The 26,591-nt window shown below is 43.3% G+C and overlaps 1 protein-coding gene across 1 annotated transcript in view; it reads right to left on the bottom strand.

Moving 5' to 3' along the window:
* The window catches only part of LOC125461205 (piezo-type mechanosensitive ion channel component 2-like), a 205,327-nt gene that overhangs the window by 54,827 nt on the left and 123,909 nt on the right, over positions 1–26,591 (bottom strand). Inside the window, exons 35-39 of the mRNA XM_048549712.2 lie at positions 26,377–26,543; positions 18,026–18,213; positions 8,710–8,880; positions 1,932–2,204; positions 562–820 (exon numbers count right to left, since the gene is read on the bottom strand). Coding sequence (XP_048405669.2) covers positions 562–820; positions 1,932–2,204; positions 8,710–8,880; positions 18,026–18,213; positions 26,377–26,543 — 1,058 coding nt within the window. The remainder of the gene's footprint in view (positions 1–561; positions 821–1,931; positions 2,205–8,709; positions 8,881–18,025; positions 18,214–26,376; positions 26,544–26,591) is intronic.

Genomic DNA, 26,591 nt, shown 5'->3' with positions numbered 1-26,591 from the left:
GTGTTGCTGGCCAGGCCATTGTTCACTGCCCATCCCTAATTGGAAAAAGGGCATTTGAGAGTCAACCATATTGCTGTGGGTCTGGAGTCACATATAGGTCAGAACAGAAGTGAACAGCAGATTTCCTACCCCGAAGGACATTAGTGAGCCAGGTAGGTTTTTCTAACAAATGACAGTGTTTTCATGGTCATCAGTAGATTCTTAACTCTGATACTTTGAGTGCAAATTCTACCATCTGCTGTGGCGGGATTCGAACACAGGTCCTCAGAACATCAGTGTTAATACAAGACCATTGCCTCCTCTCAGGTGCAGTATATTTAACGGTAACAAAGGCTACAATTAACAAGACCCAGTTCGGCACAATGAGAAGTATCAAAGACAAAGTATGTGACTTGTGACTCCATTGGCACCTCATACAGGACTAAGTTATACCAGCCAAGGACTGGAGTTATATGACTTCAACATCAACCCTTTCAGAATCATGACGTCATTCCACAAGAACTGCTCAATGTTTCAAGAACTTCATATCCCTTGCCTGCGAGTCAATTTTCCCAATCCTACCTCGGTGTACAGGATAGCCAACATCCAGAAACGCTTCTTGGGTCTAGGCACTGACAGCATTGCCCAGAGAAAGACAAGGATGGGTAGGACCATGGTGAGCACTGAGGCTGAGACCATATGGTTGAGGATCATGACAAAGTAGCACAACATGTCAGACTGGGACACCATGGTGTCATACAAGGCAAACAGCAGCTTCAGGAGATGAGGCAAACTGCGGTAGAATTTGTCCGACTCTTCCAGTTCAACATCATGGAACACCCTGAAACAAGATAGGAATCTAGTTTAATACTAAAGATTGTCGTCTTACCAACTTGGTGATGAGTGACATACTGACCATCTATTTTGCTGTAATAAAACTTTACTTGTATATTCATCGATATAATGACTTATATTATACTGTTATAACAGGCTCCCAATAGTCTTCAAGTGTGGTAGTGTTGACCATTAGGGTGTAGAATATAGAAAGAAGGAAGATACAGCTTTAAAATAACTACTATTCTTATTTTTACATTTTTACTACCATGTTGTAAATGCATCCTCATGCGAATGGCTCCAATGTTGAGACAGTGTGGATTGTGCAAATGGAACCTGGAAGTTACTGAAGCTTGGCAATTAACTGTCTCTAACTGGTGCATTCTTCATGGCAATGCCCCCACCAATTACAATCCACTTTTCAGGACTCTCATCTTATATGATGGTAAACTTATGCCTTTTACGCTGGTATTCGTGCAAAACTAAAATCTTCAACAAACATTACAGCAATACCATTTCTGATCTACCAACTGACTATTTCACAGGAAATTAAAGACTTAATGGCACAAAGAGTTCAACAATCTGTCCAATTCATAATTTCGCTTGAAGGAAGGCAAATCTGCCAAGGAAGATTTATATTTATAAAACCCCTTTTAAATCCTCAAAGTAACAAAGCATCTTGCTGCCAATGAATTAGTGCAGAGTAACAGCCACTCAAGTTACATTGGAAAAATACTAAAATGTCAGCAAATGGCTTCCTAAAACTGCCCACATTACCACGTCACTCATCTGCCCCTTCCTCTTTCTCTTCTATATCCTCCCAACCCTGTTCCCTTCATTTTACCAATTCCTATATGCATCTTCCTGCTTTTCATTTACCTCCTCTTCCCAAACATGCAACACATTCCTCCCCTTTCCCATCCTCTGCACTCTTTCTTTTCCACCATTTCCTTTTCTCAATCCTCCTATAACGAATCTCTCCCGTTCCTATAATCTTTCAATCACAGGGGCCCATTGTCCCTCTGTCCTGTAACTCCACGTTTGCCGACAGTCCCCATGGGAAATGCTAAGTAAGTTTATAATTTGTAATCGATAATGACAGAAAGAGGGCTTCTCACCTGTTCAGAAGTAGATCACTTGCTGTTAGGAGATGAGTCTCACAGCTAAGAAGAGTTTGACGGTTCATCTTTGACACCTCCTCATCTGATTCCACAGACGCGTTCTCTTCAGGGAGGTCAAGATATTTATAGCTGTTTGCTGTTGTATTGTAGGATGGTGGGTGGTAAGGCTGTGGAGTTATAACGTCTTTAGTGACCTCTTCATCTGCCTCTTCCTCAATGGTTTCTGTTGTTCCCTGCCAGGTACTTGACCTGGCACACTGGACCAATGTACTAGAATAAAAATTTTTTTTTACAAAACTCAGGGAAAATCAACAAACAACCCCTGCAAGATTAAATGAACCCAAAGAGGCAAGAAAGAGAATTTGCAGTCAATGAGACGCCTTATTTTAGCTGTGGCTCACTGGTAGTCCATCCGCCTCAGGGTCAGAAAGTGGTGGATTGAAATCTCAGTCCAGACTGACTCACAATATTGGGAATTATCAGCTTTAAGATCAGATCCTAAACCAAGTGCCACTAACCTGCTATCCTCAGTGAAAGTAGAAGATTCCATGGTATTAGTCAAACAGCAGTGAGGGAACTTACTGGTCGGGTCTGCTTTTATCTCTAAAGTAACATCTAAAACAGATTATCCAGTCACATATTACCTTGCTGCCTGCGGAACTTGTGATTCATATATTGATAGCCACGTTTCCTACAGTGCAATGCTGTCTATGCATCAAAAGTCCTTCATTGGGGTAAAGAGCTTTAGAAGTGGGTAATGAGCCTGGCCAGGTGTTAGATTTGGAAGTAGGTGAACACTTTGGTGATAGCGATCACAATTCTGTTATGTTTACTTTAGTGATGGAAAGGGATAGGTGTATACCACTGGGCAAGAGTTATAGCTGGGGGAAAGGCAACTACGATGAGATTAGGCAAGATTTAGGGAGCATAGGATGGGGAAGGAAACTGCAGGGGATGGGCACAGTAGAAATGTGGAGCTTATTCATGGAAATGCTCCTGTGTGTCCTAGATAAGTATGTACCTGTCAGGCAGGGAGGAAGCTGTAGAGTGCGGGAGCCGTGGTTTATGAAGGAGGTGGAATCTCTGGTCAAGAGGAAGAAGAAGGCTTATGTTAGGATGAGATGTGAAGGCTCAGTTAGGGCACTTGAGGGCTACGAGGTAGCCAGGAAATACCTAAAGAGAGAGCTCAGAAGAGCCAGGAGGAGACATGAGAAGTTGTTGGCGGATAGGATCAGGGTAAACCCTAAGGCTTTCAATAGGTATTTAAGGAATAAAAGAATGACGAAAGTAAGATTAGGATAGTAGTGGTAAATTGTGTGTGGAGTCCGATGAGATAGGGGAAGCGCTAAATGAATATTTTTCAACAGTATTCACTCTAGAAAACGACAATGTTGTCGAGGAGAATACTGAGATACAGGCTACTAGACTAGGTGGGATTGAGGTTCTCAAGGAAGAGGTATTAGAAATCCTACAGAGGGGGAAGATAGATAAGTCTCCTGGGCCGGATGGGATTTATCCTCGGATCCTCTGGGAAGCCAGGGAGGAGATTGCCGAGCCTTTGGCATTGATCTTTAACTCGTCATTGTCTACAGGAATAGTGCCAGATGACTGGAGGATAGCAAATGTGGTTCCCTTGTTCAAGAAGGGGAGTAGAGACAACCCTGGTAATTATAGACCAGTGAGCCTTACCTTAGTTGTTGGTAAAGTGTTGGAAAAGGTTATAAGGGATAGGGTTTATAATCATCTAGAAAATAATAAATTGATTAGGGATAGTCAGCACGGTTTTGTGAAGGGAAGGTTGTGCCTCACAAACCTTTTTGTGTTCTTTGAGAAGGTGACCAAACAGGTAGATGAGAGTAAACCGGTTGATGTGGCGTATATGGATTTCAGCAAGGCGTTTGAGAAGGTTCCCCACAGTAGGCTATTGTACAAAATGCGGAGGAATGGACTTGTGGGAGATATAGCAGTTTGGATCGGAAATTGGGTTGCTGAAAGAAGACAGAGGGTGGTGGTTGATGGGAAATGTTAATCCTGGAGACCAGTTACTAGTGGTGTACCGCAAGGGTCGGTGTTGGGTCCACTGCTGTTTGTCATTTTTATAAAATGACCTAGATGAGGGCGTAGAAGGATGAGTTAGTAAATTTGCAGACGACACTAAGGTCAGTGGAGTTGTGGATAGTGACAAAGGATGCTGTAGGTTGCAGAGAGACATAGGTAAGCTGCAGAGCTGGGCTGAGAGGTGGCAAATGGAGTTTAATGCAGACAAGTGTGAGGTGATGCACTTTGGTAGGAGTAACCGGAAGGCAAAGTACAAGGCTAATGGTAAGATTCTTAGTAGTGTAGATGAGCAGAGAGATCTCGGTGTCCATGTACACAGATCCTTGAAAGTTGCCACACAGGTTGACAGGGCTGTTAAGGAGGCATACAGTGTTTTAGCTTTTATTAATAGAGGGATCGAGTTCCGGAACCAAGAGGTTATGGTGAAGCTGTACAGAACTCTGGTGCGGCCGCACTTGGAGTATTGTGTACAGGTCTGGTCACCGCATTATAAGAAGGATGTGGAAGCTTTGGAAAGGGTGCAGAGGAGATTTACTAGGATGTTGCCTGGTATGGAGGGAAGGTCTTATGAGGGAAGGCTGAGGGACTTGAGGCTGTTTTCGTTAGAGAGAAGAAGGTTAAGAGGTGACTTAATTGAAACATATAAAATAATCAGAGGGTTAGATAGGGAGGATAGGGAGAGCCTTTTTCCTAGGACGGTGACGGCGAGCATGAGGGGACATAGCTTTAAATTGAGGGGTGAAAGATATAGGACAGATGTCAGAGGTAGTTTCTTTACTCAGAGAGTAGTAAGGAAATGGAACACTTTGCCTGCAGTGGTAGTAGATTCGCCAACTTTAGGTACATTTAAGTCGTCATTGGACAAGTATATGGATGTACATGGAATAGTGTAGGTTAGATGGGCTTGAGATCGGTATGACAGGTCAGCACAACATCGAGGGCAGAAGGGCCTGTACTGTGCTGTAATGTTCTATGTTCTATGATCCTGAAAATCCATGCCAATGAAAGGCATCATCGAAAAGCAAATATTTTCTCATTTCTTCGTGGGCATGAACTAGAAAGTGAAGTGGAATGATGAGGATGAGAACACAAATTGGAGAGAAACAGCTAGTCTTTGAGAATTTAGAGATCTGCAAATATTTACTACTGTTGAGGATGCAAGGATAAATGAAACAAACGTGGTTGCAGGTTAAGACCATTACATCTCAAGGACACTCTTAAGTACTTTAAATTGTCTATTCATTTCATCTTCCTTTTGCACTGGACACTAGGCTTGTAACCGTAACTAACATTGTAGTTTGTGAGTACGTGTCTGAGAATTTCCCTGAGGGCTTGCCAGTAATAAAATTGTTCTTTCTTTCACTCAAGAAACTCTTGCAATTGGCCCCTCACAGATATGGTAGACATTGGGTAACTATACTTTTCTTTCACAGAGGTATAGCCTTTTGTTTAAAAAAACATACGTTTTTGTTGTCACCGACTGAGGAGCTCAGAAAGAGGGGAGCAGACTCAGAACCTCCGCACCTAGTCTTAGCATCATTCCTGCTAAGTCATGAATAGGTCCGACTTCCCCTAGAGTCTGTGTTTCTCAATGGAACATATTATCATTGAGAACTCTGAATTGTTTCTTTGCTAAATATGTTTTCTTCCCAAGAAATCTCACATCTTTGAGCAATTATATTTTAATATCTTATACTGTTTTAAAATGTAGCTCTTTGCCTCTTGTCTGTAATATACCCTCTAGAATGGTCATCAGTGTTTACATTACGGCTACTTGGGAATGGTACCAATAAACTGCAATCTATAACAATTTTCCACCCAGCTTTACAAAATAAAAATAAAACAAAGAACTGCGGATTTTGGAAATCTAAAACGAAAACAGAAATTGCCGGAGAAACTCAGCAGGTCTGGCAGCATCCGTGGGGAGAAAGTGGAGTTAATGTTTCGAATTCAGGGACCCTTCTTCAGAACTGATAGCAGCTAGGAAGCTACTTATACTGATGATGGGGTAATGAGTAGAGGATGGGTAGAAATAGAGCCTCGAGAGGGGGAGAATGACAGTTAAGCAGACAAAGGCATGGATGGTCAGGGGCAAAGGAAGATAGAAGAGCTAATCATGCAGAGCGTATGTGAAAATGGGTTGGCTGTGCTGAAAGCAGCCCACATCACGACAGAGCCTGAGGTGTGGTGAGGCAAGTAAAGGACATAGAAAGAAGTGTTCAGGTTCTAAAATCACCGAACTGGATATTGAGTCCTGCCAGCTTCAGGGTCCCCAAGTGGCAAATGAAATGCTGTTCCTCCAGTTTTGCTCGAGCACTGCAACAAGCCTGGAACAGAGATGTTGGTCAGGGAACACAGCGGTGTGTTGATGTGGCAGGCAACAGGAAGATCAGGGTCAATTTACGGACAGAATGTATGTGTCCTGCGAAGCAATTGCCCAGTCTGCATTTCATCTCCCGCTGTGGAGACTACATAGTGAGCAGTGAATGCAGTAGACTAGGTTGAGTGAAGTGCAGGTAAATTGCTGCTTCACCTGGAAGGTTTGTCTGTGACTTTGGATAGTTGGTTGGGGGTGGGAATAAAAAGGCAAGTGTTGTATCTTCTGTGGTTGCAGGGAAGGTGTAGTGAGGGTGTGGAGAGATGCTGGGGGTGAAGGAGGAGTGGACCAGGGTGTTCAGGATTGAATGGTTCCTGCAGAAGACTGTCGAGGGAGGGGCTAGCTATGTGTGGCTGGTGGCGGCATCTCACTGGAAGAAGTTGAAATGGCAGCCAATGGTCCTCTGGATATGGATGTTGGTGGGATTGTGGCTGAGGACAAGGGGAAACCCTATTGCTGTTGTGGGAGACAAGAGAGTGCAGGACATAGGTCAGACACAGCTGAAGGCCCTTTCAACAATAGTCTGAGGAATTCTCAGTTGAGGAAAAAAGCGAACATGAGGCCTCCCTGCAGAAAATGGCATCGTCAGAATAGACATGACCAAGAAAGTGGGAGAATGGAATGGAGTTCTTACAGAAAATAGGAAGTATAGTCGAAAGACTCTGTGGGAATCAGTGGATTTGTAGTGGATATTGGTGGCCAGCCAATCCTCACAAACTGAAACAAAAATATTGAGGAAGGGAAGGGAGCAATCAGAGATGGACAAGATGAAGGAGACAGTGGGGTGGAAATTGGAAGCTAAACAGATAAACTTTTTCAATTCCACACGCCATCGATATACCAGAGAAAGTTTGCGGGCAGTGACCAGAGTATGACAGGAACAAGGAACGTTCCACGTACGCCGGAAAGAAAGAGACGTATAACTGAGGCCCATGCGGATACCAAAGGGCCACACCTTTGGCCTGAAGAAAGTAAGTGAGAGGAGATAAGTGGAGAAGTCGTTCAGGGCGAGGATGAGTTCAGCCAGGCTGAGACTGAAGGTGGGGGGAGACGGCTCAGGCCTTTTCTTACCATGAAGAAGCAGAGAAACCCGAGACCGTCCTTATGGGAGGTAGACGCGTAAAGGGATTGCATGTCCATGGTAAAGAGGAAGTGGATGGAGCCCACAAACTGGAAATTCTGAAACTGGCTTAAAGCATCAGAAGAATATAAGTAGGAAAGGACTGGATAAGGGAAGAGAAAATTGAGTTCAGATATGAAGAAATAAGTTGTGTGGTGCAGAGAAAGGCTGAAACAATGGGTCTGGCTGGGCAGTCCTGTTTGTGGATTTTGGTAGGGATTTGGAAGCAGGCTATATTGAGTTGTGGGATGATGAGGTGGGAAGCTGCGTGGAGTGGAAAAGATAAGATGAGGTTGTTGATGGTTGTGGAGACAATAGCTTGATGTTTGATGGTTCGCTCATGGGCCAGGGAGATTGGAGGAGGTATCTGAGAGCTGGCTTTCAGACTCTACAATGTAGGGGTCAGTCTGCCTGACAACAGCACCACCCTTGTCCACAGGTTTAATTACAATGTCAGGGTTGGATCTGAGGGCATAGAGTGTGGTCAGTTCCTGGAAGGATAGATTGGAGTGGGTCGGTGTGGAGAGATGGGGAGGGGGATAACAGTTAGAGGAATCAAGGTGACCTACGTCACATCTTGAGTTCTCAGCGAACAGGTTGACTGCAGGTAAGAGGCCAGAGGGAGGCGTCCAGGTGGAGGGAGAGTGTTAGGGCTGGGCAAAGGAGTTTGTGGACTGGGAGAGGACTCTTATGGGTGAAGGTGACGGAAGAGGAGCTGAACGTCATTTTGTGTCCGAAATTCATTGAGGTGGGGGGGGGGGGGGGGTGCAGAGGGATAAAACTGAGACCTTTACTGAGTACAGAACATTCAGCATTGGGCAGTGGAAGGTGAGCAGGGGAATGGAGTCAGGGTGGGGAGGGGAGGAGGGTTCCAGAGGGGTGTGGGTACCTGTGAGCTGTTGCGTTCCTTAATGCCTGGAAGAAAGGGAAAACGTTTCTTGTCAGAATGTTGAACAAGCTGAAGAATGAAAAGGAACTGGGGGCAGGATGGGTCTGAGATAGTGTGAAATGGTGCTGATGGGCAGATAGTCATATGGCGCATTTTGTGGCACATGCCACCCAGCGTGGGTCTCAGGATACAGATTTATAATGGACTGTTAAAAAGGATCCAGGGAATAAAACAAGATGCACCAGTAGCTGGTCAGGCACTATCAACAACTTCGAACCCTTCTGAGCTGAGAGAGGTGAGTCAGTTTTGACAGGAGAACTGTGTGTTATACCTTGGAGGCTCATAGTCCAGTGAGGAGGGGATATCAATGTTGAGCATCTTCTGCAGTCTCCACCGAATGCGATTACTGGGCTTTGGGACCACAGAGACCGGCTCCTCAACATCATCAGCACAGTCGCTGGCTGTCAGCTTCAAGGACACCACAGTGACTTCAGTGTTGCAACTGAGGAAGCACAAAGTAAACAATTAAGATAGCAGCTACATCCTCCTGTAGGTAATGAATTACACAGCACAGCGGTGTTGGGGGCACACTAGGTAACTTGGCAAAGCTGAGGCTGCAGGGTTCCAGAGTGGCATTAACTATCTTTATTCTCTGATAGCAATTAAGGGAGCTTATGCCTTTTCTATCTGCACCCATCAGATATACGGGAACAAAACAACAGGAAGAGGCCATTAAGCCAAATCCACATTCAATGAGTCAATCAGCAGCCTAAATCCATGTCAAAAATCAGTCAGTCTAACCTACAGTTTAGGACCCACTGCTCTAAAAATCATCCTTCTTTTAGCTTTTTTGATTCGTTTCAGTGCATGGTCAGGACATATTCATGGTCAGTGCACATGGACACCAAGGTCTTTTTGGGCCTCCACTATGTCTAGCTTTTCGCTATTTTACAATGCTCTGTTTTATCCTTCCGTTGTATACTTGTGTTGTGTTTCTTAACACAGTATTTTCACTCTCAGAGGAACTGATAAGCAGCATTGGTTCAATTGACTTGAAAATATCAAGCAGGTTCATTTCCCAAACAAACTGACAAATTGCAGATACAGAGCAACTCGTGTAGACATTCTTTGTCTGTCATGTGGCTGTCTGGGGACCTTGTGGTTCCCATTCATGTGGGGTCATGGGCTCATTAGAACATGCAGCTCTTAAAGCTGTGACACAACATGCTCTTTATTGCCCTAAATAAAATGACATGCACTAGGAGTAAAAATACGTATACATTAGATTGTTGCAAAACCATTTACATAGGAATATCAATTGTAAACGTTATGAGGTTAAGAGTCCACGAATCTGAAGAATAGATTGGTGACTTGACATTCCTTTTGGCTCACGTGATGGTCTAACCTTCTGCAGATCTAAAGCTCAAGCTTGGTTGCTGTTGACTTGTACGGATGCTGGTCCTGTGCGTGTTGTCCTGATGGTCTCCCATGTTTTCAGTATCCGAGAGTATCTTAAGGCAAGTTCTGTGCAATGTTGGGAATCCTGTACAGGTCCTAATTTGGGTTCTGCTTCTCCTCAATGTGCTCCACTCGATATTCTGACTTTGTATGATGGAAGCTCATTACACACACTGGACAGCTCTGTGGTTAACCAGATTCCTTGGGTAGAATGTGTGACTCTGATCTTCTGTCCAATGCACAGATTCGATAGTCCCATGCCTGTATTATCTTTGTTCTCCTGGTTTTATGAGAGGTTTGCCCTGTATCTCTGAGACTTTGAACAGATTATACCTTGGCAGTGTTGTCCTAACATAGCCTCTAAATACAATGGTGATGGTAAGTCCATATCTGGGGTAAAGCTTGTAGCTGTAGCATAGCAATGTGGAGATTGTGTTTCGTCGCCCTCTACTCTGTAACTAAGGCTGTCACGATGCAACACATTCATTTGGTGAGACTGTTAGATTTGGCACAATGTGGTCAGGTTGTTAATGGTACCATGCCCTAGTTGGCACACATCCCCCTTCCTGTATATTGTGGCCCATTGTCAGACTCAACTTTAGTAGATACATTCACTGTGTCTGCCATGGATACACTTAAAGCATTTTTTAATGGTTTGATAATTTGGAGAATTGTCATTGACTAGAAGAAAATCATCACGTATGGTCAATAAATCTGTAGAGATGTTGCATCAAGACTGGTGGAACTTTGTGAGGGTGTAGAGGTTCCTCGTACACCTCACTCACTGTCTTCTTGATTCTATTATTACTCCCTGGGCAATACACAGACAGGCATCCTGTGCCAGGCATCCCTGCTCACTCTGTGCCTACACGTCCCTGGTGTAGCTGTAACACTGTCCTGGCAAAGAACCTTGGTTACTATCACATTTCCTCTTAAAGATTACACATCTTCAATCGCCAAGTTCATTGCTTTCTAGCCGAGAATATCCAACAGTGGCTCATGCATCCTGTATCCTGTTAAATTACCTCCTTTCACAACGTGCCAAAATACTGCCATTGATGAATTATTGGCTGTTTGTTGTTGAAGCTGGTTGCACTTGTAATAACTAAAGTTAATCAAATTGAGCAAAGCATTTCAAGGTCCACGCTGTCTATTTGCAAATCTTGTAGAATTTTTGCTTACAATATAAATACAGATGGGTTTTGGTTTCAGTTCTGCAAAGGGAACATTTTTTTTCCCTAAGTCAACATGTCTTTTGGAAAATTAACCTGAATATATTATGTCAATTATACCATGTGACTTTCTATGTACCTGGCCAGATACCTGTGATGTTAACTGATTAAGAGTTTCCACTGCTGAATTTGTGACATATATGTTTGTGGGATGTCCAGGTTGAGAGAGTTTGGAGATGCTTCCTGGATATCAGAACTAGAAAGAAGTCTAAAAACTGTTTCAGTAACCCAAGGAGGAGAAGTCAAAACAGTCAGTTAAGAAATTAACAGTTCCAATTGGAGTAAAAGTTCTCTGGAGTTTATAGAATCATACTTTACAGAAGAGACCCTTCAGCCCATCAAATCTGTATTGCCAAAAATATTCTAGTATCCATATTAGGTGGGAACATGACATTTCAAGTGCTCGTCCAAGTTCGTTTTGAAGGTTGTGAGGGTTCCTGCCTTAACTACTTCCCAGGCAGTGCTTTCCAGATCTTCACCACCCAATGGGTGCAAAATATCTTTCCTCAAATCCTCTCTAAACTTCCTGCTTTTCACTTCAAAATTACTCCCCCCTGTGTTTGGCCCTTCAAGTAAGGGGAGCAACTGCATGCATCCACCTGTCTATGCCCATCATAATCTTACATACCTCTATCAGATCCCCTCAACCTCTTTGCTCTAAAGAAAACAACCCAAACTTATTTAGCCTCTCATCATCGCTGGAATGCACCACCCCAGACAATATCCTGGTGAATCTCCTCTGCACCTCTACCTGTACAATCGTATCCTTCCTATAATGTGGTGACCAGGATTGTACATAGTACTCCAGCCTAACCAAAGTCCTGTATGGCTACAAACTCTCTGACCCTATCATTCATGTCTCAACGGATAAAGGGAAAAATAGAGTCCAATATGCCTTTTTAACCACCCTAATAACCTGCCCAGCTAACTTCAGGGATCTGCGGACAAACAACCCAAGATCCCTCTGTTTCTCTAAGCTTCCTAATGTTTTCTATTCATTGAGTATTCCCTTGCCTTGTTATATCTTCCAAAGTGTATCACCTCACACTTATCGTACTAAATTCCATCTGCCCAATCTGTTTATATCCTCCGGTAAACTAAAGCCTTTTCTTTAAAAAAAAATCACTGTCAACCTCCAGCCCAAACTATGTGACAATCACAAATTTACTTATCATCCCTCACACATTCATCTACGTAATTGGTGGATATCACAAACAATGAGGGACCCAGCACCGTACACGGGGTTCTAGTCACACATACAGCATTCTACCACCATCCTCTGTCTCCAGTCACTAAGCCAGTTTTGGATCTCCTGGATACCCTGGATCCCACGAGCTTTTACTTTATCAATTTCCCACATGGGACCTTGTCAAAAACCTTCCTGAAACCCATTATTTCATCATTTGGTCACTTCCTTGAAAAATTCAATCAAATTCATTAGTCACAACCTCCCTCTGACAAAGTCTTGCTGACTATCCCTGTTCAAAACTTGCCTCTCTAAATGGAGAGTCATTTTCTCTTCCACTATTTTCTCCAATTGTTTCCCTACCACTGGTCTGTAATTCCCGGGTTTATCTTTCCCATGCTTCTTGAAAAGTGGAACCACATTAGCAGTCCTCCAGTCTTCTGGCACCTCCCCCATGGCCAGAGAGAAATTAAAAATCTGGGTTTAGGGCCCCTGTGATTTCCTCCCACCTCTTTCACAGCAGCATGGGGATGCGTCCACTTTTAAACCCGACAGGAGATAGCTGGGAAAGAGTTTGATTGATTTATTTTTCTGTTTATGTTAAGATATTTTGAAAACTGACTTACCTATCCATATACAAGTAGTTTTTTAAAAAAATCCTTTTGTGTAATAAAATTCTACTCTTGTGTCAGCCTCATGTGAATATGTTCAGTGACTAACCAGCACAGTGAACAACTATAAGAATCAAACTTAAGATCTATCAAGCCTCTTTCATTCTGGGATCTGCCTTGTTCAGTATGATCTGTCAGCTGGAATCAGGACAGCTGCTAATGTAGTTTCATCTTACTTGGAAACCTCAGACAGACTTGTTATTTGCAATTACAAAGCAACATACGCACACATCCTCCAGCTAGCATACTGCACCGCTAGTAGTAACATAACGCCATTTTTCACTCTACTGTCTGTAACCTTTAGTGTGCCTACAATTCTGTCCATTCACTAAATCTATCAATATCACTTAATAACATTATATTTCCATCGATACTTCTTTAAAAAAAACACCTATGGCATATTCCATCATTGAAGCCTTTAGTAAAAGCAGTGAAAACCCAAAACAAATGCTTGAGGGATACCACTAGTCACATCTTATCAATTAGAGTCCCTGCCAATTTTCCCTCCTCTCTTGTGTACTATTGCTGTGCCAATTTCCTAACCAGATCAGTAAGTTGACTTTAGTTCCATGAGTTTCACTTTCAGTTCACAGTCTAATATGGGAAAATTCATTGAATTACTTTTGCTCGCCATGTAAATGATATCCAAAGACGTTACCCTGCCCACTTCTTTATTCACCTCTGTAAAATATTAAGTAGGGGTCATCAGGCACAACCTGCCATTTACAAAGCGATGTTGGCTCTCTCTAAATCAGCAGAAGATGGTAGCAGTTCAGTCTCTCTCTGTCCTTCATGAGAGATGCCCAGAAGTTGGCGCTTTAGTGTTTGTCTATCATCTTTCGTGGACAGTGGACTGACATGAGCAGTTTTCCAATCTAAATCTCCCAAGTTGAGAGATTTCTGGAAGAACTCATACGAACAGGTTAAAAAATATACAGGTATAGAGTCATAGAGTCATACAGCATGGAAACAGACCCTTTGGTCCAAATATTCTATGCGGACCATGTTCCCAAACTAAACCTGTCTCACTGTTTGGCCCATATTCCCCTAAACCTTTCCTATTCATGAACTTATCCAGATGGATTTTAAACATTGTAACTGTACCCACAACCACCAATTTCTCTGGCAGTTCATTCCACACATGAACCATTCTCTGTTAAAAAAGTTGCCTCTAATGACCGTTTTAAATCTTTCTCCTCTCATCTTAAAAATATACCCCATAATTTTGAAACATCATCTTAGATACCCAAAAAACTGGGTCAGAAGATGCTTATTACATAAATGACACCAGGAAAGCGCGGCACGGTGGCTCAGTGGTTAGCCCTGCTGCCTCACAGCACCAGGGACCCAGGTTCGATTCCACCCTCTGGCATCTGTCTGTGTGGAGTTTGCACATTCTCTGTCAGCATGGGTTTCCTCCCACAGTCCAAAGATGTGCGCGCCAGGTGGATTGGTCATGCTAAATTACCCATGGTGTTCAGGGATTTGTAGATTAGGTGGGTTATAGGGGGGTGGGTTTGGGTGGGTGCTCTGAGGGTTGGCATGGAATTGTTGGGCTGAAAGGCCTGTTTCCACACTGTAGGGATTCTATGAAGATACTTCATGCCCCAACACACTCATCTCGCTACTTTACATCAGGAACACATCTGAACTGACCACAAGACTCCTACGACCACTGCGCGTCAGAATAGCACACAAACCCACACCAACCCTCTGACGACTGCTCACCTGAACTAAAGACACACTACCCACTATGGACAGGACCAATGTCATAACAAGATTCCCTGAAAATACTGTGACAAACGCTACCTTGGAAAAGCAGGAAGGAAATTACAAAACATATTACAAAACGGTTACAACAAGACACGACCAATACTCACTCATCTCTATCCACATGGATAAGGAGCAGCACCAGTTCAATTGGGGCAACACCAAGATCCTGGGACAGGTGAAGCAGAGACAAGCTCAGGGATTCCTAGGAGGTCTGGTACTCCACTAAGAAAGTCATCAATAAACACAGAGCTAGGCCCCATATACCCTCCATTGGGAAGGAAAACCAGAAGTGAGGGAATCCAGCTCAATGGACACCAGAGTTTAAATAACAGGCGGGAAAACACAACATTAGAGGCTGCACTGACAATGTTACCCAGCAGGGTAATGAAATGTCTGTGGAACAATGCACCAGCTCGGCGAGCCAACAAACCACCTGAGCTACAAATCTACTCTAAAACCATAGTGACCTTCCAGGTGAAGCACACTCAAATTGGCACGAAAATGGAAGAACAACACCAAACAGCCGAGCGCTACCCACAAACAACTCTATTTCCTGCATAGATGCCTCAGGAGCCAGGTATTACCACGCAGTCTGAGATACAAGCCCTGACATCAACAACCCACAAGCCTGAAAAACAGCAGAACACAACGGTCGCAGGTGGTTAAGGTAATGACCCATCATGCTACAACCGGCTCCACAGATATGATAGAGAAATTACGCGCCAAAAAATTTTATTCCTGGAAGCAACCAACCAAGGCTGGACAACAGACCTGGAACAAGCCATCAACATCAGTGAATGCACCACAACAGCCAGGAAAAGACAGATCCTTCAGGAAAATCTAGCCAAAATAACCCATGAAAACGACAACAACACAGCAGACACGTGGAATAGAAACTTCTCAGACAGGAAACTGACAGGCACAGAGGAAGCTGTTCTCATTTGTGGACCCAACTACAGAGACGCCAAACAAACAGAATTCCTAGCCACACTGGAAGCCACGCTGAGGACCAACAGCATCAATGAAGAAACACAGCAAACCATAAGACAGACAGTGATTCCGAAACCGACCAGAAAAATCGAACGCAACACATCAGAAAGGAAAGGCCCGAAATGACTGAAAAAGGAGAAGAACATCACAATACTACCTGCAGACAAAGGGCACATGACAGTAATACTAAATAAATGGGGCTACCTCTCCCAGGAACACATACTACTAGCCGACAATAGCACAGACAGACCCGACACAACTGGGCAACAAGATTCTCAACAGACTAAAGGGACTCAGACAGACCAGACAGAACAACAAAACAGACTTACCATGAGTGAAACCTGAAGAAAGTAGCACATCTGATTCTACGGCTTCCCGACGGTACACAAACAAGAAATACGCCTCATGCCCATAGTCTCCGTGCCAGACAATGCCATCACACAGATTGGCCAAGGAGCTACAAAGAAAACTAACGCACCCGCTCAACAAGTCATCCCACTCAATCCACTCAACCCAGGAGTTCCTCAATTCCATCAAAAACATAAGAATAGATGACAACGAGAGATCATGGTATTGTTTGACATGACTGCCCTATTCACATTGATGGACATACCATGAGCAACAGAAACACTGACAACACTACTAAAACAAGAACAAGACCCTAGTGACACCATCTCCACAGACAACATGCTGAAGCTACCAGACCTATGCCTCACCACCCACTTCACATTTAACGGCCAAATAAATGAACAGATCAACAGGATACATGGAATCACCTACCTCCAGGCTAATAGCTGAAGCAGTGATGCAGAGACTTGAAAGTACAGCTCTTCCACTAATCCAACCAAAACCATGGATATGCTACGTAGACGACACCTTTGTCGTTTTTAAACGGACCAAACTTGAGGAGACACATGAACTAATAAACAACACCCTCACTGGGATCAGATTCACCAGAGAAGAGGAGAAGAACAAACAGCTCCCATTCCTAGATGTCATGGTGGAATGCAGGACCAATGAGGAATTCCTAACAAAGATACATAGGAAAGCCACACACACTGACCAAGTACTGAAGTTCAACAGCAACCACCCTAACGTACACAAACGAAGCTGTGTGCGAGCGTTACTTAAACAGGCAACAACACACTGCAGCAGCACACAGCACTGCTGAGAAGAGGAATACCTCTTCCAGGTGTTCAAGGACAATGGAGACCTGAAAAACTGGGTCAGAAGATGCCTATTACAGCAACAACACCAGGAAGATACTACACACCTCGACACACTCATCATGCTACCTTACATCAGGAACACATTGGAATTGACCACAAGACTTCTACATCCACTGAGCATCAGAGTAGCACACAAACCCACAGCAAACCTACACCGACTGCTCATCCGAACCAAAGACCCACTACCCACCATGGACAGGACCAATGTCAGATACAAGATTCCCTACAAATACTGCGACAAATATTACATTGGACAAACAGGAAGGAAGTTAGCAACAAGAGTACATGAACTGGCTACAAAAAGACAACTCACTCATCTCTATCCACATGGATAAGTAGAGCCACCAATTTGATTGAGAGAACACCAGGATCCTGGGACAGTTAAAGCAGAGCCAAGCATGGGACTTCCTAGAGGCCTGGTTCTCTGCCAAGAAAGCCATCAATAAACATATAGACCTAGGCCCCATATACACTGTCTTATGAAGGAATACCGAAAGTGAGGTAATCCAGCTCAACAGACACCAGAGTTCAAATAACAGGTGGGAAAACACAATAGTGCTTCATCGGAGGCTGCACTGATGATGTTACCCAGCAGGGTAATGAAACGTCTACAGAACAACGAACCAGCTCGGTGAGCCAACCAACCACAACATTCAAATTACTTTCGTTACTCCTGTTCTCTGAAACTACATCAATCAGACAGAATCACCAGCACTTTCTCCAGGAAAAGTAGAGATGAGCAATAAACTCTGGCCCAGACAGTGAAGCCTAAATTCTGTGAAAGAATAAATATCTCTTTTGATCCTACTCCAATGGAACCTGAAGTACAGCTGCATTCAATCACCATTCCAAACTGAAGTCAGATCCCCCCATCATTGGGCAGCCTAGTCACAAAGAATGCAATCACCACCACCCAGTCACCACAGGACAGTTACCTCTGCCTGGTCACCACAGCCTACTTCAATGTCGCACCATGAGTTTGTTTAGTAAATACTACAAATATATTAAATATCATGACTAGGGCAGGTCAGCATTTCCACTGCGATATGGTGTCACCCAGAATCCAACACTGGCCCTTGTGTACATTGATCAGGTGAAGGACCTTTACCTGGACACACTGCTGTCTCTGGACAACATCGAATCAAGGCTGGGCATTTTGCGGTAGTTCGATGTTGACGCTGGATCTCCTTCCATTGGCTCATCTCTCTCCAAGACACCATCAGGATTACAGGGAGCTCGACATTTCAGTTTGGCATTGTAAAAATTATGAATTGTCTCCTGGTTTGAAAGCTTTCCCTAAAAAGAGTAATGGAGAGGCCTGGTTACACAGTGTAGTCAGAATAGTATCAGAGATAATAGGAACTGCAGATGCTGCAGAATTCTTTATTTTCTGATGAAAGGTCTAGGCCCGAAACGTCAGCTTTCCTGCTCCTCTGATGCTGCTTGGCCTGTTGTGATCATCCAGCTCCACACCTTGTTATCTCATAGTCAGAATAGTTTTTGTTTGATTAACAGTTCATTTGTTTAGATTTTACAGCAGCCTCCTCGCCTCATCACATTCTTCAACAGCTTTCTTATTAAAACCCATTTCTTTGATAAATTACCCTTCTGATCATACCCTGGCCTGTAGACTGCGGAGCACAGACAATACAACTTCCATTCTCAAGATGTAGGCCTTACTGGTAAGGCCAGAGATCATTACATATCTTCATTGGTCCTGATTAATACAACTAAATGCTAGCTCAGAGTTAGCCATGTTAGAATACGATGAGAATGGAAGAAGAAAGATTAAATAAAGGAATAAAGGAGTGAACAATTTTCTGAAGAAGACCTGAAACGTCAGCTTTCCTGCTCCTCTGATGCTGCTTGTCCTGCTGCGTTCATCCAGTTCTACACCTGGTTAATCAGATTCTCCAACATAGTCAGTTTCTACTATCTTTGTATTTAAATACCACTTGCTATGTCCGAGGTCCAAAGGTGCTTGACAATAATGAGGTATTTTAAATGGAATTATTGCACTAATGCGGGACAAACCATGCTAAATAAATAAGTTGCCTTCTCTAAATGGCCTTGGGTTTTATAATGATATTAACAGCTTCATCACCATGAACACTGAAATCTTATGTTTGGGTCTATGTTTTTAGGAACACAGGAAACACAAGTAGGCCATTCAGCCCCTCAGGCCTGCTTCATCATTCAGTGTGATTGTGTCTGATCTGTGGCCTAACTCCGTATAACCTGCCTTGGGCCCATACCCCTCGATATCGTTGCTTTGTCTATTTCAGATTTAAATTTAATAAATGAATTAGCATCAACCACCATTTCGGGAAGAGAGTTCCAAACCTTCACTATTCTGTGCCCTGAAGTACTTTCTAACATTTCTCCTGAAATGAACTGGCTCTCGTTCTTAAACAATGCCCCCGGTTCTAGAATCTTCAGCCAATGGCAATAGTTTATCTTTATCCAGCCTGAGTTTCCCTGCTAATATCCTGAAAACCTTGATTAGATCACCCCTTCTAAATTTGAGAGGTCTAATAAAAATCTAATTTGTTTAATCTCTCCTCATAACTTTGTGCCTGAAGGTCAGATATCATCCTTGTAAACCTGTACTGAACTCCCTACAGGGCCAAAACATCCTTCCTTAGTGTAGTACCCTGAACTGTTCACAATACTCTAGGTGGGGACGAACTAGGGTCTCGTTCAATTGGAGGATAATGTCTGCATCCTTATATTCCAGCCTTTTAAATATGAAAACCAGCATTCCAGTAGCCTCTATCATTTATTTACTGTGCCTGTTCGTGGCATTTTAAACAGCTATGCACCTGAACCCCAAAATCTTGTTGGACATCCACTGTATTTAACTTTGTGCCTTCTAAAAAATACCCTGATCTGTCCTTTTTCAGTATGAAATAGATAACCTCACACTTGCTTATATTAAAAGCCATTTGCTACAATGTTGCCCATTCACCTTTATCTATCGACATCCTGTTGTAATTTTATGCTGTCATCAACATGGTCTACATTGCTGCTCAATTCTATGTCTTCAGCAAATTCAGATATTGAACTTTTTATGTTATTATCCAAGTTGTTAACGTCCACTGTGAATAATTGGGGCTATTTTCCCTGGAGCATAGGAGGTTGAGGTGTGACCCTACAGAGATTTATAAAATCATGAGGGGCACAGATAAGGTGAATAGCAAAGATCTTTTCCACAGGCTATGGGAGTTCAAACCTAGAGGGCCTAGGTTTAAGGTGAGAGGGGAAAGATTTAAAAGGGACTGATGGGCAACCTTTTCAACCGAGGGTGGTTCCTATAAAGGAATGAACAGTCAGAGAAAGTAGTAGATACAGGTAAAGTTACAATATTTAAAAGATTTTTAGACAGATACACAAATAGGAAAGGTTGTGAGGGATATGGAACAATTGCAGGCAAATGGGACTAATTTACTTTGAGAAACCTGGTCAGCATGTTTCCATGCTTACACAGATCCCTACAGGACACCACTAGTCACTTCCTGCCAAATTGAGTGCTTGTCTGTTATTTCAACTCTGCTTTCTGCCACTCAAACAATTTCCAATCCATGTCAGTAATATGCCCTCACTTCTGTCGCTTCCACCTTAGCAAACAGTCTCTCATTCAAATTCTCAAACTATCCTGATGAGATTTGAAATCTGTGTTCTCTGGATTATTTATCTAAAGCTCTAGGTTACAGGGATAGTGATGTAACATTTTCAGTACTATACCAAAATAACTTGAAACTTACTGGACAGGACCTTGCTACAGTGTAGGAACAAATGGGTGAGAATACTGAATTGGATTTGAATGATGACTTTAACTGGAAAGTAATGTCTTGTTTCAAACATGAAGTTTATGAAATTGCTAGCTTGGACAGTAACTTTAATTGAGGGCAAGATAGTGATCAAATATTTGGCCTCAGTTGTTACATTGGAAGATACTTTGAAAATACCATTAACAAGAAGGAATATGGGGGGGAATTAAGTGCCACCACCATCACTAGAGAAGTAGTACTAGACAAACTAATGGGGCAAAAGGCAGATAACTCCCTGGTCCTGATGGCTTGCATCCTAGGATCTGAAAAGAATTTAACAGCAGACACGGAGGATGCATTGGTTATAACATTCCAAGAATCCTTGGACTCTGGAGAAGTTCTAGATGCTTGGAAAACTGCTGGTGTGACACCTCTATTCAAAAAAGGGAGGGAGGCAACAAGTGAGTAACTATAGGCTGATTAGCCTGACATCCACAGTTCGAAAAATATTGCAAAAAAAAGCATAATCTAATCAAACAAGGTCAGCATGGCTTCACGAAAGGGAAATCATGTCTGACTAATTTATTAGAGCTTTTTGAGAACTTCTCAGAGTGGAAAGAGAGTGCATTGTATTTGGACTTCCGGAAGGCATTCAACAAGTTAACTCTGAAAAGGTTAAGTTGGAAGATAAGAGCCCATAGTGTTGGAGGTAGAACATCAGTGTGAATAAAGAATTGGATAATGGGCAGGAAACAGCAAGTTAGGATAAGCAGTTCTGTTCAGGTTGGCAAACTGTAATCAGTGGGGTCCTGCATCAGTGCTGGGCCCGCAACAGTTTACAATATATGTCAATGACTTGGAGGAAGGAAGCGAATGTTCTGAGGCCAGATTTGCAGATGACACAGAAATTGGTGCATTGGCAAGTTGCAGAGGGATATAAACAGTTTACAGAGATATATTGATAGGTTAAATAAGTGGGCAAAGAGTTGGAAAATGGAGTGTAATTTGAGAAAATGTGAAGTTGTTTATTTTGGAAGGGAGAACAAAAGAACAGAATATTGTTTAAATGGAGAGAAACTGCAGAAAGCTGTGACACAGTGGGGATACTTGAGCATGAAACACAGAAAACTAACACACAAGTGGAACTGACAGGTGTTCTGTGGTTACAAACAAGGCTCTCGAATGGTGCGTTGCCTCTCTGGTGACAGGGTCAGTAGCATCACACAGTGGCTACAAGAGAGGGGGAACAGCTAGAAAATGTGTTGGTACCAATCACATGGGTACAAAAATGAAATGAAGTCCTGCAAGAGAAATTCAGAGTTGGGGGGCAGATTAAAGAGAGTACTACTAAGGTTATAATCTCCACATTACATTGCTGAAGGAAGGGCAGGACTGACAGTCAACATTTTGGAAGGTCGAACTTAAATGCTGAATATAGGATTAAAGTCAGGATTCTCGGCAGTGTGGAGGAACAGCGGGATCTTGGTGTTCAAGTGCATAGCTCCCTAAAAGTTGCCACCCAGGTGGATAAGGTTGTTAAGAAAGCAGATGGTGTTTTGGCTTTCATTAACAGGGGGATCGAGTTTAAGAGCCGCGAGGTTATGCTGCAGCTCTACAAAACCCTGGTGAGACCACACTTGGAATACTGTGTCCAGTTCTGGTCGCCCTATTATAGGAAAGATGTGGAGGCTTTAGAGAGGGTGCAAAGGAGGTTTACCAGGATGCTGCTTGGACTGGACGAGGTCTTACGAGGAGAGGTTGACTGAGCTCGGACTTTTCTCTCTGGAGAGAAGGAGGAAGAGAGGTGACCTGATCGAGGTGTACAAGGTAACGAGAGGCATGGATAGAGTCGATAGCCAGAGACTTTTCCCCAGGGCAGGATTGACTGCCATGAGGGGTCATAGTTTTAAGGTGTTAGGAGGAAGGTACAGAGGAGATGTCAGAGGGAGGTTCTTCACCCAGAGAGTTGTGAGCGCATGGAATATTTTACCAGTGGTAGTTGTGGAAGCAGAGTCATTAGTGACATTTAAGCGACAGCTGGACATGCACATGGACAGCAATGAATTGAGGGGAATGTAGGTTAGGTTATTTTGGTTTTGGATTAGGATTATTCCACGGCACAACATCGTGGGCCGAAGGGCCTGTACTGTGCTGTACTTTTCTATGTTCTATTCCAAGTTATCGAAGTTTCAAGCTCATTGGGGAGATGTAATGGAGGTGGGAGCACTGCATTACTGTAGTGATTTCTTTAAATTAATAAAAAGGGAAGATGTCTTAGGACACTTTTCAAAGAGAGACCATCCGGACAGATCTTAGAAATAAAAATAAGATTACTTTGTTGAGATTATAATGTAGGTCTCCCAAAGTCAAGGAATGATAGAGAAGCAGATATGTAAGCAAATCACAGAGAGGTCAGACAGGAATAGAGTTATAGTTGTAGGGATTTTAACTTTGTTAAACATTAATTGGGATTGACTTAGCGTGAAAGGGTTAGACATGGTGCAACTTTAATGTGCATCCAGTAGAGTTTTTTTGTGCCAGTACACAGATGGTCCTATTAGAGACAGGGCAGTTCTAGACCTAATCCAAGAGAATGATGAAGTGGTCGAGGAGTCAGTGGGAAAGCACTCTGGAAATAGTGACCAATGTTCTGTAAGTTTCAAAGTCATAATGGAAAGGGGTAATGATAGTACAGAAAGTGATCAAACTGGAAGCCGGCTAATTTCAATATCATTAGACAGGATCTGGCAAACAGACTGGGAGCAGCTAGTTAAGTCTACATTTAGAAAGTGAGAGACTTTTAAAAGTAGTGCAGTGAGACTTCAGGGCCAGCATGTTCCTCTAAGTTTAAGGGTAAGGACACAGGTCCAGAGAACTCTGGATGTCAAGGGATATCGAGAGTTTGATAAAGAAGAAGGAAGAATAAGTTAAGTACAGGGCATTAAAAGCAGGGGATGTCCTTTGGGAGTACAGAGAGTCTGGGGGTGTGGGATAGTTAAAAGAGAAAGTAGGAGGGCAAAAGAGGGGCCACAAAATATCTTTGGCAGATAGGATTAAGGAAAACCTCAGGCTTTTTATAAGTATAGTAAGAGCAAGAAGATTACCAGGGAAAGAATGGAGCTTATCAGAGACCAAAGGGACAATCTGTGCATGGAGTCAGATGATGCGGGTGAAGTCATAAATGGGATATCTTTCAGTTGTCTTCACAAAGCAGAAAGACAGTCTCAGAATAAAGGAGCACCAATTTAAGACTGAGATAAAGAGGAATTTCTTTCCTCTGAGTTGAGAGCCTTTGGAACATGGAGCTATAGGGGAAAGAGTCCTAGTACATATTTAAGGCTGAGATAGATTCTTGACCAGCAGGGAATCAAGGGTTATGGAGAAACAGCAGGAAAATGGACATAAGGAATGTCAGTTAGCAGTGATCCTATTGAATGAAGCTTTTTCTTATCCTTTCCAACTCCATAGATACTAGCCCAGTCTGCAACCTTTCCTTCGGAAGGCAACATTCCTGGCTCCAGGTATTAGTCTGGGAAACGTATCTCAGCTGCCTCCAATGCATTTACTTGGAACATTTGTCATCTTGGTATCTCTCTTGCGGGTGGCCTTGCAGTGGGAGAGCTTTCTGGAAATAGTCACCACAGTAGATACCCAGATGAGATCATTGAGACACATTCTAGTTTAAGAGCTGAGACAACCATTAGTCTGTTGAAAGACCTCAGCCCAACTTGACCGACAATTGTTTGACTTCCAACAATTTCATAAAGTTTGGTTATACAAGTTTGAGTGATCTGAACTGCCTTATGGTTTCACATTTTGAGACTTTAAAGAGCGTGGATGAATAAAAGACTTTAAAAGGCAACATGGTGGCTCAGTGGTTAGCACTGCAGCCTCACAGCACCAGGGCCCTGGGTTCCATTCCAGCCTCGGACGACTGTCTGTGTGGAGTTTGCACATTCTCCCCATGTCTGCGTGGGTTTCCCCCTGGTGCTCCAGTTTCTTCCCACAGTCCAAAAATGGGCAGGGTAGGTGGATTGGCCATTATAAATTGCCCATAGTGTTTAGGGATGTGTAGATTATGTGGGTTATAGGGGGATGGGTCTGGGTGGGATGCTCTGAGGGTCAGTGTGGACATGTTGGGCCGAAGGGCCTGTTTCCACACTGTAGGGATTCTATGATTGAAACATTTATTGGACTGCAGCAAGGACATTTTTTAAAAAATCGTAGCTTCAATATGGAAAGTTGTCAATAAATTAATTCCTTTTACACACATCCAATTTTCACTGTAGGGCTAATTGCCTCTAAGTATATTATATATGGGCATGGGCACGGACATGCAAACCTAGGCATGGGGCTGTAATGACTATTGGAGTTCTTGGGGGTCACAAAGTGGAATATATGGGGTTTGGGGAATACGTAGGGGTTTCAGATGGGTGAGGGGCCTTTATTTTTGTTAAACAGCTGTGACAAAGTCCCAGAGAGCTGTGGCAGGCCTTTTAAATAGCTCATCTCCATAGCTGGCTGCCTCTGTGGCTGTGTCCAAAGGTTTTCCAGGGTCGGATGACCCACCTATAGCCAGCTCCTGCGCCCCTAGGACCTGGAGTTGGTATTTCTTGAGGCAACTGTCCAAAGATGGGCATTTTCTTGACTCCTACCATCGGCCTCAAGGAGAAAAAGCCATCTTTGGTGTTTATTCCTCTTGACGTGGGTTAGGAAGACATTTACAGAATATTTTTAAGGCAGGGGTAGATAGAGTCTTGATGACTAAGGGAATGAAAGATTATTGGGGTGGGGGGGTGGGGTTTGCAGGAATGTAGAGTTGAGATTAAAATCAGATCAACCAAGAGCTAATTGAATGGAGTTGCAGAGTTTTGAAGGGCAGAATGGCCTACATCTCAGAGTCATAGAGTCACACAGCATAGACCTTTCGATCTCATCATTTTTTATTGCATTTCAAAGAATCCCTACAGTGTGGAAACAGACTCTTCAGCCCAACAGGTTACACCGACCCTCACAGCATCCCAGGCAGACCCAGCCCCCTATAACCCACCTAAATCTATGCACCCCTGAAGACTACGAGCAATTTAGCATGGCCGATCCACCTAGCCTGCACATCTTTGGACTGTGGGAGGAAACTGGAGCACCTGGAGGAACCCCACGCTGACACGGGGAGAATGTGCAAACTCCACACAGACAGTCGCCCGAGGCTGGAATTGAACCCGGGTCCCTGGTGCTGTGAGGCAGCAGGGCTAACCACTGTGGGAACCATAATTTCCAACTAAACTAGTCCCACCTGCCTGCACTCGGCCCATATCCCTCCAAACATGTCATATTCATTTAGTTATCCAAGTGTCTTTTAAACGTTGTAATTGTACCCACATCCACCACTTTCTCATTTTACGCATGAATGACTTTCCACGTGAAAAAAAGCCCCCATTTCTTTTTTAAATCTTTTTCCTCCTACCTTAACAAGTATGTCCCCAATCTTGAAATCCCCCAGCCTAGGGAAAAGACACCTACCACTCATCTTATCCATGCCCCTTATGATTTAATAATCCCTGATAAGTTCCTTGTTCATAACAAGACACTGTCTTTTCCTGATGACAGCGTGATGAAGCGAACAGTGAAGATTATGTTTAAGTTGAGTCACTGGCATTAGGGTGTGTTAAAAAGGAATGAAACTCGTCACCTGTTTTAATTCTCTTCTCAAAATGGACCTCTCAAACCTCAGGACGGTGGAGATATCAATGTACTCCTTGGAGATGGAGTTCAGAAGCTCAATCAGTCCTTCAAGCAGTGCTTGGGCAAACATCCAAGTGAAGGTCAAAATATTCACTCCTCGCTTGATGAAATTATCTGCTCAAGAAAGAAAAGGCGCATTAAGCTGCGAGAAACAAGAATGGC

This window comes from Stegostoma tigrinum, chromosome 19, assembly GCF_030684315.1.
Source record: "Stegostoma tigrinum isolate sSteTig4 chromosome 19, sSteTig4.hap1, whole genome shotgun sequence".
In the NCBI taxonomy this organism is placed as follows: Eukaryota; Metazoa; Chordata; class Chondrichthyes; order Orectolobiformes; family Stegostomatidae; genus Stegostoma; species Stegostoma tigrinum.
Note: the sequence above shows the minus strand (reverse complement) of the source record. Positions and strands in the feature narration are given on the sequence as shown.